This window comes from Cibotium barometz, chromosome 59 (assembly GCF_041138505.1).
Source record: "Cibotium barometz isolate CiBa-2024 chromosome 59, ASM4113850v1, whole genome shotgun sequence".
Taxonomy (NCBI): domain Eukaryota; kingdom Viridiplantae; phylum Streptophyta; class Polypodiopsida; order Cyatheales; family Cibotiaceae; genus Cibotium; species Cibotium barometz.
The window spans coordinates 20,289,127-20,302,903 of NC_141104.1; the positions used below are offsets into that span (position 1 = coordinate 20,289,127).

Consider the following 13,777-nt stretch of genomic DNA (forward strand, 5'->3'; position numbering starts at 1 on the left):
ATCCTTGAGTTACAGACTTAGGGAGGGGGTCAATAGACCAATGCTTCCCTGAGTGACCCACCACCTCTCTTCCACTGATCTCGAAAGCCTCTGCCTCAAGAAAGGTCTCATCCTGCTCCTAGCTCTAGTAGCAACTGGCAGAAGCAACAGGGAAGAGGGTGCTCTATAAACTACCTCTGTGAAAATAAAGTGTGGACTAGGCATCCAATCTCTACTAGCACGGAGCGTTCTTCTAGGGGTGTTCATCCAAAGATTTGATAAAGAAAGAAATCTTCCAAGGCTCATAAGAAAGCCTTTGACCACTAACTTGCAAAGTAGGGCTCTGCACTGGATTTTTGGATGTATAATATTCAGCCCTCCTGCTCTCCTTGGGGTCAATGAAGGTGTCCCACATGCCACTCTGGCTCATGTGTCGATTGTGCCAAACAAAGCCTAACCAGAGGAAATTGCAGACCAGTCTCCACAGCTAACCAATGCATCCCCGCGGAAAGCACCAGCACAAGGCAATAAAACAGACTAAGGCAAGCAGTACTTGGTTAACCACCAAGCTAGAGAGGTTTAGTCCATTTTTCTAGAGTTCCAATTAAGTAGCTTCTTCCTGATGCTCATAATTAGCGGTGGATCCACCCGAATGGTTGGTGAGGCAAGCAGTACTTGGTAAACCACCACGCTCTAGAGGTTAAGTCCATTTTTCTAGAGCTCCAATTAAGTAGCTTCTTCCTCATGCTCATAATTAGTAGTGGATCCACCTGAATGGTTGGTGTGATGGACACACCAAGGGTGGGGAAGGAAGGGCTGTGTGCAATAGAGCAAGCGGGCGGTGGAATTCCTACTGAAACCAAGTGGGTGGTCGGAACTGGTTGAAATGTGAAGTCAGTTGAAGTGGAGGCCCATTGTTTGGGGCAGTCCCAGGTGTAATGATCCTTGGATTCTAGGCAGAGCCTACAAGGTGGTGCACCTTCAAGCAGGGGGCACCGGCTTTGTGAGTGGCCATACTCCCCACATCTCAGGGCGGTCACAAGGATTGATCCATTTGATTCCCAAGGAGGGTGGTGACAGATTGGAGATTTGACAATGGAGACCCATCACTTTCCTAGGGACCACCTACAAAACTCTAGCCAAGGCCATCAGCCGGCGATTGTAGCCCTCCTTCCCTGACTTGATCCATGGTACACAGACGGATTTCGTTCAGGATCGGGGCAGTCTGGACATCATCTTCACTTTCTGGGAGGCAACCACTTCAGCTACGGTGCGGCAGCAAGATCTTATTGTTCTTCTTCTTGATTTCAGGAAAGCATATCATAGAGTGGATTGGGGCTTTCCGGAGGGGACGATGTGCAAGATGGGATTTCCAGAGGAGTGGGTCCGAATTGTTTACAGACTATACTCAGCTTCACATAGCCAATTTCTCATTCAGGGAGACAGAGGCAACAGATTTCCACTTTCTCGCTCAATCCAGCAGGGCTGTCCACTAGCACCCGCTAGGTCACTTGGAGATTGTCTTGCGTTCACACAGCTGCCCCCAGAGGCCTAGGATAGGGGCCTCACTGGGATTCAGGGCAAGGGAAAACTCAACCTCGACACTAGCAACCCAACCCACACACCTCCTGATACCTCCTCCATTGGGCCATCAGGGCACCGACCACGCTCCCAGGGAGTCACCACCACTGATAGAGCAGTCATCTTATGTCGTGCTCGTCGGCCACACCCACCAAGATCCCGACCACGGCATCCTCACCATCGCCAGATAAGAGCCATTATTGCTCGGCATCGGAGGCGCCTACCTCGCTTCTACAACCTCTCCATTCTAGACAGCCCCATGGCGGAGATATTTGATCTAAGGAGAGGGCAACACTTCAACTGATCAGCATACATGGATCTACCTGATATACATTTTCCAGTATTTTCCAGTATTTTCTACTCAGTATCATCTCAGAGTCTTACAATTCTATTCTTATAACTGTAAGACAATCAATTTATTATACTTTTTAGTCTCACTTAGTTGTTCTCTTTGATGAGACACCAACTTCAAATGTACTCTCAGTTTTGGTCTCATAGGCCATTATGGCCTCTTAGAGACGTTAATATATCATTTCATTTGTGTGTGTGTGTGTGTGTGTGTGTGTGTGTGTCTTCTAGATAGACGGGCCACCAAGCAGACAAGCCTTCTAGATAGATGGGCTACCCTCAAGGGCACAAAGGTCTACATGGGGGATGATCTCACCCCAACTCAAGTGGCACACCAGCGTGAGGTGATGGTGACAGTTCATGAGGCCCGTAGAGTGGGCAAGTGGGCTATTTACAGAGATGGTAGGGTTGTTATCACTAAGCACTATCCCAAATAGGAATGCAGGATCTATAGACAAAACACCTAAGATTAGCAATATGGAACTGTGATGGCACGTTGTTGTTGAATCCAGGAGCTTTGAGCGAGATTCTCATAGGCAGGAATGTCATTTTCTACATAGAGATTCATCAAAGCCCTAAGTGTGGTTTACCATACATAGCCGGGTATGAGTGGGAGTCAGCTTTCCAAGGCAAGACCCGCACATTAGGAGTACGTGGCTCAGGAGGGGTAGCTGTCCTTTTTAGACCCCACCTCCGACAGATTCTCAGCATCGTCCCGAAGGACGAGGATGCACGGTATCTTTGGGGTGGCTACAGCTTACCACGGACAGAGTTATCCACATTGCTATGTGTTATTTTGCACCAACCCACTCCCCTTACGCCACACAGCATGGCCAATCTCATCGTACTTACCATTATATGGGGATAATATGGAGTTCTCATAGTTAGGGGGAAGTCCTCCTGCTTGGGGGCTTCAACGCCAGGACAGGGAATCAGCAGGTCACTATCAAACTACAGGAGCTGGACATCATTGTCACGGGGTTACAAAGATAATCACATGACCTTGTATGAGAGACATTTCTTAGAGCTTGGAGCTGCATATGGTGTTGTTATCTGTAACGGGGTGTCTTGATGGCCCTCCTTTGACGTCCTCACCTCCTTCCCTTACTCAAGAGGTACCAGCACAGCACTGTGGATTACTTCATGGGATCTCTGGCTTTGGTACACCTTCTCTATGACTTCTTCATCCCACCACTCCCCTTTGAAGAAGCCGACCATGCCTACCTCTCTTTCACTCCTACTTGCACACCATCCATCCCCCCGCCACCACCCCCCATCTCACATTACACCCAAGTCCATTTTAATCACGAGCTTGAGTCTGTTTACTCCGACCACATCTACCACCAACTCCAGAACTGGATCCTACTGTCCTACTACCTTCCCTCACATCATAGATCACCACCATTCTCCACACATCTGCTCACCACTTCTTTCATCTGCACACGGCGGCGGTCTACCACCCTGCCACCTTGCAGTAGTTCCATGCCCCAAAACTATTGGTATGATGATGAATGCCAAGCCATACGCTCTAGTCTTAAGCATGAGGTATTGGGCAATCATGAAGCACCAAAAGCAACGGATTTCTCAATGCCTCGCCCAACAAAAGAAACAGGAGTTCTAAGCTTGAAAAGAGGATGAGTTATATCGACTCTTCTTAGGGCCAAACTGCAAAAAGACCCGGAGGAAACTCCAAGGACATCACCCCCCTACACCTATCACCTGCCACATCACCCCCCTACACCTATCACCTGCTTTGAATTCTCCATCTATCATGTCTCCCATCATCCCCCTCTAACCTCACCACCAGATCTTCGCCCCACCATCTCCACCTTCTTCACTCACAAAGGGCATGGTCCTCATGGCTTTCTGTAGACTATGTAATGGGCAGGCCCAAGATCATGAGGGACTCACTCTTGAGTAAATCTCACACGTTGATGATACCCTGGCCCTACTAGCCTACATGTTCAATAAATCCCTTTGTCAAGGATTTCCACCCTCTTGGTTCGCTAACACCATCCACCCCATTCTCAAAGCCGGAGATCCACTTGATCCTAATAATTACAAGACGATCATCATTGGCCACACATTGGCCAATGAAACTCTATGGATCAGTGCTAGAGGCGGAGCTCCATTCATTTGCAGAGAGACACGGATGCAGAGCCTCAGGACAAGAAGGCTTTCGGAGGAGCTACTCTACCCTTGACCACATCTTCACCCTGCGTGCCATCATCGAGGATGGTAGAGCACGACATTAGAGGATTTACCCGAGCCTGCCTCCTATAGCATCACACGAGATAGGAGTCCTATATGATATGGTTTGGAGCATCATCACCCTCTACGAGTTTGTCGCCGAATGACTAAGAGCCCCATGCGGTACATCATAGGAGATTTCCAGCACTATTGCAGAGCTGCCCTCTATCACCCACGCTTTTTGGCATCTACATTGATGAGATATCAAGCTTCATTGATAGATTAGGCAGGGCTGGTCCCACACTGGTAGGCATATTGATCCCCCTACTACTTTATGCAGATGACATCGTTCTCCTTTCAGATTTAGCTAAGGGGCTTCACAGACATTTGGATGCCTTACGGGTTTTTGCACTCAGCAGGACCTCGCTCTTAACCTTGGTAAAACAGGTAATGGTCTTCAATACCTCCCGCCCCTTCACATCCACATTGAGCTTCACATACAGAGGAGATCCTGCGGAGATTGTCTCATCCTATGTCTACCTTGGTGTCACTTTCAGTGGCCCACGCTTCACCATGTTTCCCGCATCACTTGCCAGAGTGACACGGGATATGTAGCCTTGAGCTTACTTGAGCGGCAGTGCTTCCAAGCACATTTCTAGGAGCCCAGGACGAAGGGTTGGCTTTTTGACACCCTCGTCACACCAGCCTTGATGTATGGAGCAGCCTTCTCGAGGCCAGATTTATCAAATGAGGATTGGTAGCGAGTTGAGATGCCCCAGGTCATGATGCTCTCCCATATGATCCGCAGCATATGTGGAGGTGGTAGTAGTGATGCTACTACTACACCATGTTGACCTCCTACACATTCTGTTGAGTGGTGAAAAGATAGAGGATTGGATTTTCCATAGGGTAGATCCTGGAAATTATCCTAGTTTCTCTTTCCCTCAAGTTTCAGTTGATTTGATCTACGGGTTGATTATTCCAATGCCTTGGTTTGTCGATCGAGTTAATACGATTTGGCTCCTCACTAAGACAGCCCGTTGGTGGAAACAAAACCTAAAGAAAATATGGCATTAGTAAATTGCCACTCGAATCTAGATTGTGGTGATGCTTGTTGGGAGTGCTCCCAATTGGAGAATTTCTTGAAAAAAGACACATAGTTGCTGTGAAATGCCCTTCTTGTCATCGGATAAAGGAAACAATTATGCATCTTCTTTCGTCTTGTCCGCAGACCAAAAGTTTCCTTCGGCAAATTTCACATACTCTTAAACTCAAATTCCCAGGGTATTCCTTCCCTAGATTTTGTTGGATGTTTGGCAGTGGCCTTCTAGTTTGGATCATGCACAGCCCTTTCTAATCTGGACTAGATATTGGGCTTTGTGGACAATATGTCATGCAAGAAATTAGTTGGTTTTTCATTCCGTAAGGATTGCACGCTATCACTACTTTTGTCAATCCTTGTGTTAGTCTTTATTTGATAGCATCCATCTGGATCAGATCGATGATGGCCAAAAGGCTTTGTTTTTTTAGTGTTTTTAACTTGCATGGCTGCTCTTTAAGAAGTTTGCCTCATCGGTACAGTGAAGGGCATGTAATATTGACTTGGGAGTAATACAAGTGTTGTTTACAGTATTCTTGCCATTGTGCTATGCTCATATTCTAATCTGTCTATTCATGTGTGCATTGTGCCGTGAATATTGAAGACTCCGGACATATTGTCCAGAGCAGGACCACCATTTTAGTGTGTAGGCAACCAATGTTGCTACATCCCTCTAGCTTATTCGATTCAAGAAGCCCTCATCCTTGTGGTAATTACCTAGCCACTAGCCACTAGATGTTCCACGGTACTTCCACCCAAAAACAGACTCAGCATTTCCTGAAACCTCTTCGAGTTCACCTCACCAACCACACAATATCTATATATATAGACTCTGTACTCATCTTCAAGCTACTCACTTGTGCAAATAAATAACATTAACACTACTCTGCATATCTTTGAGAGACTCCAACTGCAATGTTAGCCTCAAAAGGTGTTTGAGCAACTGGGAAAGCTTTAGGCCGCACACGTCATAACCCTCCAGTGATCAACTGAAAGTGCACCATGATGTTTCCAACCATGTCCAGAGAGGGGCTGGCCTTCGCCTTTATATACTCTAAGATCTTCCAAAGAACCAGCCTCTAAGATCTCCTTCAAACGAATCAGTCTCATCCATCTCACTGTCCAAGATGGTGGCAGACAAAGAATTCTGATTTGAAAGGTATATATTTACACAAAATAGAGCCTTGTTTATGATATCAGAATCAAGAATTAGGATCCCATTAACTAGACACATAAAAGTTATGTTCCAGCTTGCAAGCTCTTGCACACAATTAAATTGTAGGGTATCACTTCTAGGCATCTTAGAGTTGATACGATAACCAGAAATGCTATTTGATATGTCTATTACATAGAAAAGTAAAATTACATAGAAAAGAGAAATAATTTAGCATTATCATCAGCAGAAAAGTGAGCCCTTATAAACTGAAAGACAACTTTCCAAGGGGCTGATATTTAAAGAATCCCTCCAAGTACCGTTATGTGATTCAAATGTAGCCATTTGTCTTATATATTTTGAACAGGAAACAAAGGAGACAACCTGTTTTGTGTTGTCGGGGTCAAACCTTCTACAAACAAGTGGCAGCACCTCAGACTTCCCATAAATCTGCAGAATTAGTATGCATTATGATACAAATGGGTGGCATTTCATTATTGTATTTGCTAAATTATGTTTACCACGAGCTTTAAGACCATAAAGATATAATAGAGAAAGAAGAGACCTCTCTCAAGTGTAAATCATCCCATAAAATATGTTGCGATTAACATAACAAACAGAAAAGAATCTTGCTCTTGTAGCCAATCACAAATCTTGTCACCCGGATGAAAAAATCCTCCATTGGGGGCAACACGGAAACTGGAGAGCGGTTCCCGCGCTGCTGCTATTAACCCCGCCTCTGCCCTACTGCCACCCACTGCCCCCACCTCTGCCTTGCTGCCTCCTGCTGCACCTCTTCCCCCCGCCTTGCTGCCCCCCGCCCTGCTGCACCTCTGCCCCTCGCCTTGTTGCCTCCTGCTGCCCCCCATCCTGCTGCCGCTCTGCCCTGTTGCCGCCCACTGCTCACACCTCTGCCTCCTGCTTCCCTCTGCCTCTGCCTCCTGCTGCCTCCGTGTCCCTCTCTGCCCTTTGCTATTCCTTCAGCAGCTGTTTTTAATCGGATTCAAGTCAGCCGCCCACCATTGATTGGCCCTATAGCTTCCGCCACAACCAATCCATCTTCAACCCCACAAGCCGGGAGAATCATCAATTTATCGCAAGACGAGCTCACCTCTCTCCAACACGACATTGACATTAAGGTCTAGACCACCCTTATCACACAAGGGTTTATGGCTCCCGCCCCTCTCGCTCGCAGGCCTCTGAATGGCTTCTAGCAGCTCTCCCTTCGGAGCTGATTGTGCACTTCCAAGATACACGTCTGCTTGGTCGAGGCTTCTTCCAGGTGGACTTTCTTTCTCCAGAAGCTACTTCTCAGGTGTTGGCTGGCAGCCCCTTTCCTCTTGGCCCTAGGAAGGTCTTCTTCTTTCAATACCAGGTGGGCTTTGAACCAGCGGTGGAGGATAAATAGGTTACCCTGGTCTCATTGTGGTTCCGTGCTCCTCCTCGGTCTTATTGGGAGCTCTTAGCTTCAGTAGGGGCATCCTTTGGCCAAGTTTTAGAGATACCGGCCCTTCCAAGCTCTCCCGTCTTAGCTTCCACAACTGTTACAACCACTTATGATGGTGTACCCCGCGTTTTTGTGCTTGTTCCTAATGCATCGATTACTGATTATCATATCATGCTTCAGAGACCCGACGGCTCTCATTTCCACCAGAGGATGGAGATTGTAGGTAGACCTGACCAGTGTCGGATTCGTCGTCGACGACAGGGCCAGTTTGCTAGAGATTGTCCAAGATTGAGAGGCCACGCTAGGAGGCGGCGTGGTCTTACCTAGCAGATGCCTCCTGTAGCTAGCTTCCCAGACTCCAGTTGCCCTTGTGCCCTAGCAGACCACATAGGGTTGGATTGTGGTTAGAGATGGTAGGCGCCCTCGGATGTTGAGAGGTAGCGATTGCGTTTGTGCAATGCTACATTGATATGGGTGATGGGTGATGGGTGGAACACCTCGATTAAGAGGGGGTGTTGAGAGATGTAATCGCGGTGTTGTGTGTATGTGGGAAAGCACCCTAAAGGTGCAAGATATTGTGGTAAGATAGGAATGCCACATGTAATATTGAATGGTGTGTGAGTGTTGACCAAAAGAGTGGAAAAGGAGTTGCCACATAAATGATGATGTGTAAAGTGGGATAAGGCTAGAAAGCCTATATCATTGTATGGTTCACTTGGAGATATGCAATAGAATAGAATAGAGCTATTGTTGAGTGTGCAATCTCTCTCTCTCTCTCATGGAGTTTTTAGTGTGGTTTAATCCACCTTAATTATGTTGCTTAATCATTGTCTATCACCATGATCAATCCCATTTTAGGATTGTTTAACATCGGACCCCCTGTACTTACCCCTTTACCCACACCCCCGAATCTTGCCTCATAGGATGTGCATCCTTCTTTGGAGGATGAGGCTCTGCAGACACAGGATTTGGATCCCTCGTAGCAGGATCTTGCAATACAATTACTGGATGATTGCACCCCTCGAATATGATGTTGCGCAGTTGCATTGTTGTAGTACCTCTCCAGTTTTGAGGACCATCCCTGGCTTTTCCCTGGAGTGGGAACGAGATATAATGTTTTCATCTTTACATTTTCCCTCCCTTTCCTATGCGAGACGTACCTCCGTCTCTAAAGGGGGTCCTTCGTCGACCGTGAGATCTGGTCATTCCTACTCTGAGTCCTTATGAGAATTGTCTCATGGAACATTCAGGGTCTTGGGGTCTTTATCCACGTCGGCGGAAACAGATTGTCAAAACTCAGCTTCACAGTGCAGACAGGTGGACCTATGGATGTATTGCTCTTGCAAGAGCATAAACTGGATGCTAGCTGTGGGAGATCAGGCAAGCTTCTCTCGGGACACACCTTTTGGTCTCCAACCATAGGTACCAAAGGTGGTGTTTGTATTTCTGTTTCAATTGTGGTTTTGGCTTGCATCATTGGACACGGTGTCGTTTTACCTGCGAGAGCGCAATGGATCCTTCATATGCAAGGTGTTACACGCATTGGTATTCTTAACCTCTATGCTCCTAACCATAGAGGTGAGAGGATTGTCTGGAAATCGCTCATTACGTTGATGCCTCATGCTGACCATTGAATTATTGGTGGGGATTTTAACATGGTTGAGATGCCAATGGATAAAAGAGGTGGACATGAGGGCTTGGTGCATCCTCTTGAGAGAGCGTCGGTTTATACTCTCCATTCATGGTGGCAGAGATTGTTGGAATGAGGAAAACATTCCGAAGAGACCATCCACTCTTCTTTATTCATGGTCTAACAGGAGAAGGGATGCAGGATGTATTTATGCGCAGTAAGACCGATTTTATGTGGATGATTGGGTGCTTGACAGAGGGGGCTATACTTTTATTGCTACAGGCACTTCCAAACCGGATCATTGCCCAATGGTTTTATGCATTAAAGATCCGAGTCACCATGGATCAGCACCTCATGTACGCATCCCGGATCATTTGTTCTCAGACGTAGAGCTATCACGTCAGATGCTTGATATTTGGAGATCTCATTATTTCTCGCAGGCCTCGCAAAGCCTAGCCTTTGCTCTCTATGATATTAGCAACTTTTATCACACGTGTGCCCTTTCTAAGAGGCAAGAGGCCTCGGATTTAGAAAGGGCTATTAGACGTAGACTGACTGCCTTTTAGAGAGAGCACAAGAAACATCCTCATGCTCACTGGGTTGCAGACTCTTTATGTACTTCATCACTCTTTTGAGCAACGTGTAGAGTACCACTACCATGCCCAGGAATCCTTTTGGACCCAAATGGGTGGCAGATGCAACAAACACTTCTTTGCTACTCGCGGCCCATCTCTTGCCAGAGATAGTGCCATGCAGCTACAAGATTCACATGGCACTCTTCATTCAGATCCCAGGGGCTCTCGCATACGTATTGATCAGATTGATGCAGCTAAACCGCATGAGTGGTTTTCTAGACCTTTCATGGAGATAATCATCCAAGATGGCTGGGAGTTTTTTCTAGGATAGGCATACCTCTGCAAGTCATTGCTCTCCTGGCCCAAGAAGTTACAAATTACATCATCTATTCTATCATGCCTTGATGGAGATTGAGGAGATGTAGCATGGAGGGGATCATCCCAGATACAAGGTTTAGTCCAATGAGGATTGTTGGTCGTTCAAGGAAGCATTGGTTCATTGATCCTTCTCCTTACATAGTGACACATGGCTCTTGGTGTTTGTGGTTGTATGGTGGTAGTCCTATTAAATATCTTCAGTGGGATCCAAGTAAGTGGGAGTGGATTGATGCCTCCAATCCATCGAAAAGCTTTCCCTTTTTAAGTTCCTGCAGCCGATTTAAGAGCAGACTTAGGGGCAGAATTAAAAGATTTTGGGGCACATTTGAAAACCAATTAGTGTCCAGGACATACACCAATGAATGGGACATATAATGACACCATATGAACATGTTTATTAACATTTATGATAGTATTTTTGTGTCTGAAAAGTGCTGCCAGATCAGCATATGACCAGCTCACTAGTGCCCAAGGCACCATATAAACATGTTTATTGAGATTTATTTGAGAGCCAATCAGCGCCCAGGACATGCACCAATGAATGGGACAAAATTGCACCATATGAACATGTTTATTTCACACTTACGACGCGATAGTATTTTTGGGTCTGAAAAGTACATCATAGAGGTATCAAGAGACTCCACCAACTCTTAATCAAAGCACTATGACGCAGTAGGTCTAGGAGAGCCACTCATGGGCTGCCAGAGAGGACGAAGGGTTGTCAAACCTCTCCCAACAAGTAAGACATGAAAGCACCCAACCACGGGCCCGACCACCCCTCGTCAACGCCCCAGCACCAAGAATCTGCACAGGTGCTCTTGGAAGAGCCTATCATTCCCTTAGGGGAGCTTCCTAAGTCTTGGAGAGTAGAACAGCATGGAACTCTTCCAATTTACCAACAGCCGGCCCATGATCTCACTCTCCTCGCCAAGGCAGCTGAGACATGGGAACCTCTCTTCCTTCCCTCCTGCCAAGACCCAGTAAAGGAATTCAACATCGGCGCTACAGAGGACCCCCGGCCCATCTTGTTAGCCTCCTGGTTCTGGGATAACCCAGCCCTGCTTGATCAAGCCGCCGCTTTCTTCCAATCTTACAATGATATATTCGCCTGGTGTTCACACCATACCCCTCAAGCAAGGAACCCGACCAGTCCATGACCAGTCTGATCATTCCAGGAACCTCTCCATGATTCTGTACCATCCCCTCTTCTCCAATTTCTCCTCGCCCCCCCTTCCTCATGCTCGTCCCCTTTGCTGCCTCTCCAACTTTCTTTAAAAAAGCAAAAAGTAAAATGAAATAAAAAATTGTTGTCCACTTTTCGCCGCCGCCGTCATGCTTGTCCCCTTCGCAATCTCTCCAACTTTCTTTTAACAGCAAAAAATAAAAAATAAAAAAATGATGTCCACTTTTCGCCACCGCCTTCATGCTCGCCCCCCCATCCCATACTCACCCCCCTTCTTTTTCTTCTGGGGCACTTTTTCTTACTCAGCCCCATCCACTTTTCCTACTTGCCCCTACCCCATCGATTTCTCCTAGTCACCTCCCTCCCCTCCTCCTACTCGCCCCCTTGCCTCCTGCTCGCCCCCCACAGCCCTCCAACTCAGCCCCCTTCCCACCTTCTCCTGCTCGCCCCCCCACGGCCCTCTCCTACTCGCCTCTCTCCCCTCCTCCTCTAACTCGCCCCCTTTCGCTCCATCTCCTACTCGCCTCCCTCCCCCTCCTCCTACTTGCCCCCTTTCCCACCATCTCCAACTCCCCTTCTCTTGCTTGCCTCCTTTCCCTCCTCCTCCTCCTCCTACTCCCCCCAACCACCATCCCATCCATGCCTCCCTTCCCTCCTCCTACTCACCTTCCTTCCCTTCTCCTACTTGTCTCCCTCCCCAAAGCCATCTCATCCGTGTCTGCTACTCATCCCCCCACCTCATCATACACAAACCCCACTTTGGCAGTCTCCTCGTTGCCTCTTGGCCGTCTCCTACTTGACCTCCCCTTGGCCTTATCACCCCTTGCATATCCTACTCGCACCCTCGCCATCGTCACCTCTCCTCCTTGCCCGGCCATATAGCCGACTCGCCCTCACCGCCTTCTCCATCATCTCCTGCCACCCAAGGCTGCCCGTTTTGTTTTTTGTACACCACCTCCTTAGTTGCCAATTTGGGCATCCTCTTCAGTAACCCTTCCCCCTCACATCTTCCCGTTGCGTGATTAGCCAGGATCTACTCTGCTTTGCACACTTTGGCTCATGGCAGATGGCCTTCCCACCACTCCAGGTGCCTTTAAGCACTCCATCACCGGATTCCTCATTCCGTCCCAATAGCTTCTTCCACCGCCATGACTTCCCCGCCTACGTCGGTGGTTCACTCCTCCATACAACCCTCCTCGGTATTATTTTTTCCCTCACCAAGGATGGTGAGCACACCGTTGTCGCACAGTCGGAGGTGTGGTCATGGTTGCAGAAGGGAGCAGCTGGGTGGACGGGGTCAACTGTGTCGATGGCACACTCTCCCAAGGGCATAAAAACCTGGCAACGGAGTGCTTGTATGAGACCGGAGTAGTGGGGACTCGGGAGGCCATCTGCCATGAGGGAGTGTGGTAGAGGAAAAAATTAGAAAAAGGGGGAGAACAAGGAAGAGCAAGAGCATGCAACCGCGGTGGCAAGGAGGCTGAAAAAGACAGTGACCTCAAGGAAAAAGAGGTGATATGAGGCTGCAGAAAAAAGGTACAGGTTTCAGATTTTTTGGTTTTTATTTTGTTTTTTGTTTTTATATGTTGTTGTTGTTGGGCAGTACAAAGATGCCCTACAGATGTGGAGGGGCAGAAGGAGGTGAGCAGGGGGAAGGAGGCGAGAAGGTGATTGGAAGGGAGGCGAAGAAGAAATGGAAGGGAAGGCAAGTAGGAGATGGGAAGGACCGAGGAGGGGATGGAAAGGGGGGGCGAGACCGCGAGTAGGATATGGAAGGTGGGAAGCGAGTAGGAGGCGCAGGAGGAGGCAAGTAGGAGAGGGAGGCGATTATAAAAAACAGGCTAAAAAAAGAAGCAAACAGTATGCATGACCAAGGGAGGAGGCGGGTATGATGAAAGGCATGGGGGGGGAGCATGATAGGAATAGGCAAGTATGACAGTGTTGCAGAACTAAATGCCCAAGCTAATTAAAATGAAGAGTAAGCATGGACTGCTATGAAACACGAAGCCAACAGAACTAAATGAACAAAATAAGTTGTATTGCAATCATCCCAAGTTCCAAGTACATGTGCCTTTTATACAGCTCATTAGGCACTTCACACCCATTTTGCATGTGGGATAAACTCACACACTATTCTGCCTTCACATGTGAACACCATGGACATGGACAAGATACCCCTCTACAGGTGCCCCAGGTGTTAAGAGTTCGCCGTCC

At 47.7% G+C, this 13,777-nt stretch overlaps 1 protein-coding gene across 5 annotated transcripts in view; it reads right to left on the minus strand.

The window, feature by feature from the left end:
• LOC147605578 (uncharacterized) overlaps nucleotides 1-13,777 on the minus strand; it is a 105,758-nt gene that overhangs the window by 30,407 nt on the left and 61,574 nt on the right. For all 5 annotated transcript variants that reach the window (XM_086793661.1, XM_086793660.1, XM_086793658.1 and 2 more), the window contains exon 6: nucleotides 6,735-6,800. In XM_086793661.1, the coding sequence (XP_086649787.1) occupies nucleotides 6,735-6,800 (66 nt within the window). The remainder of the gene's footprint in view (nucleotides 1-6,734; nucleotides 6,801-13,777) is intronic.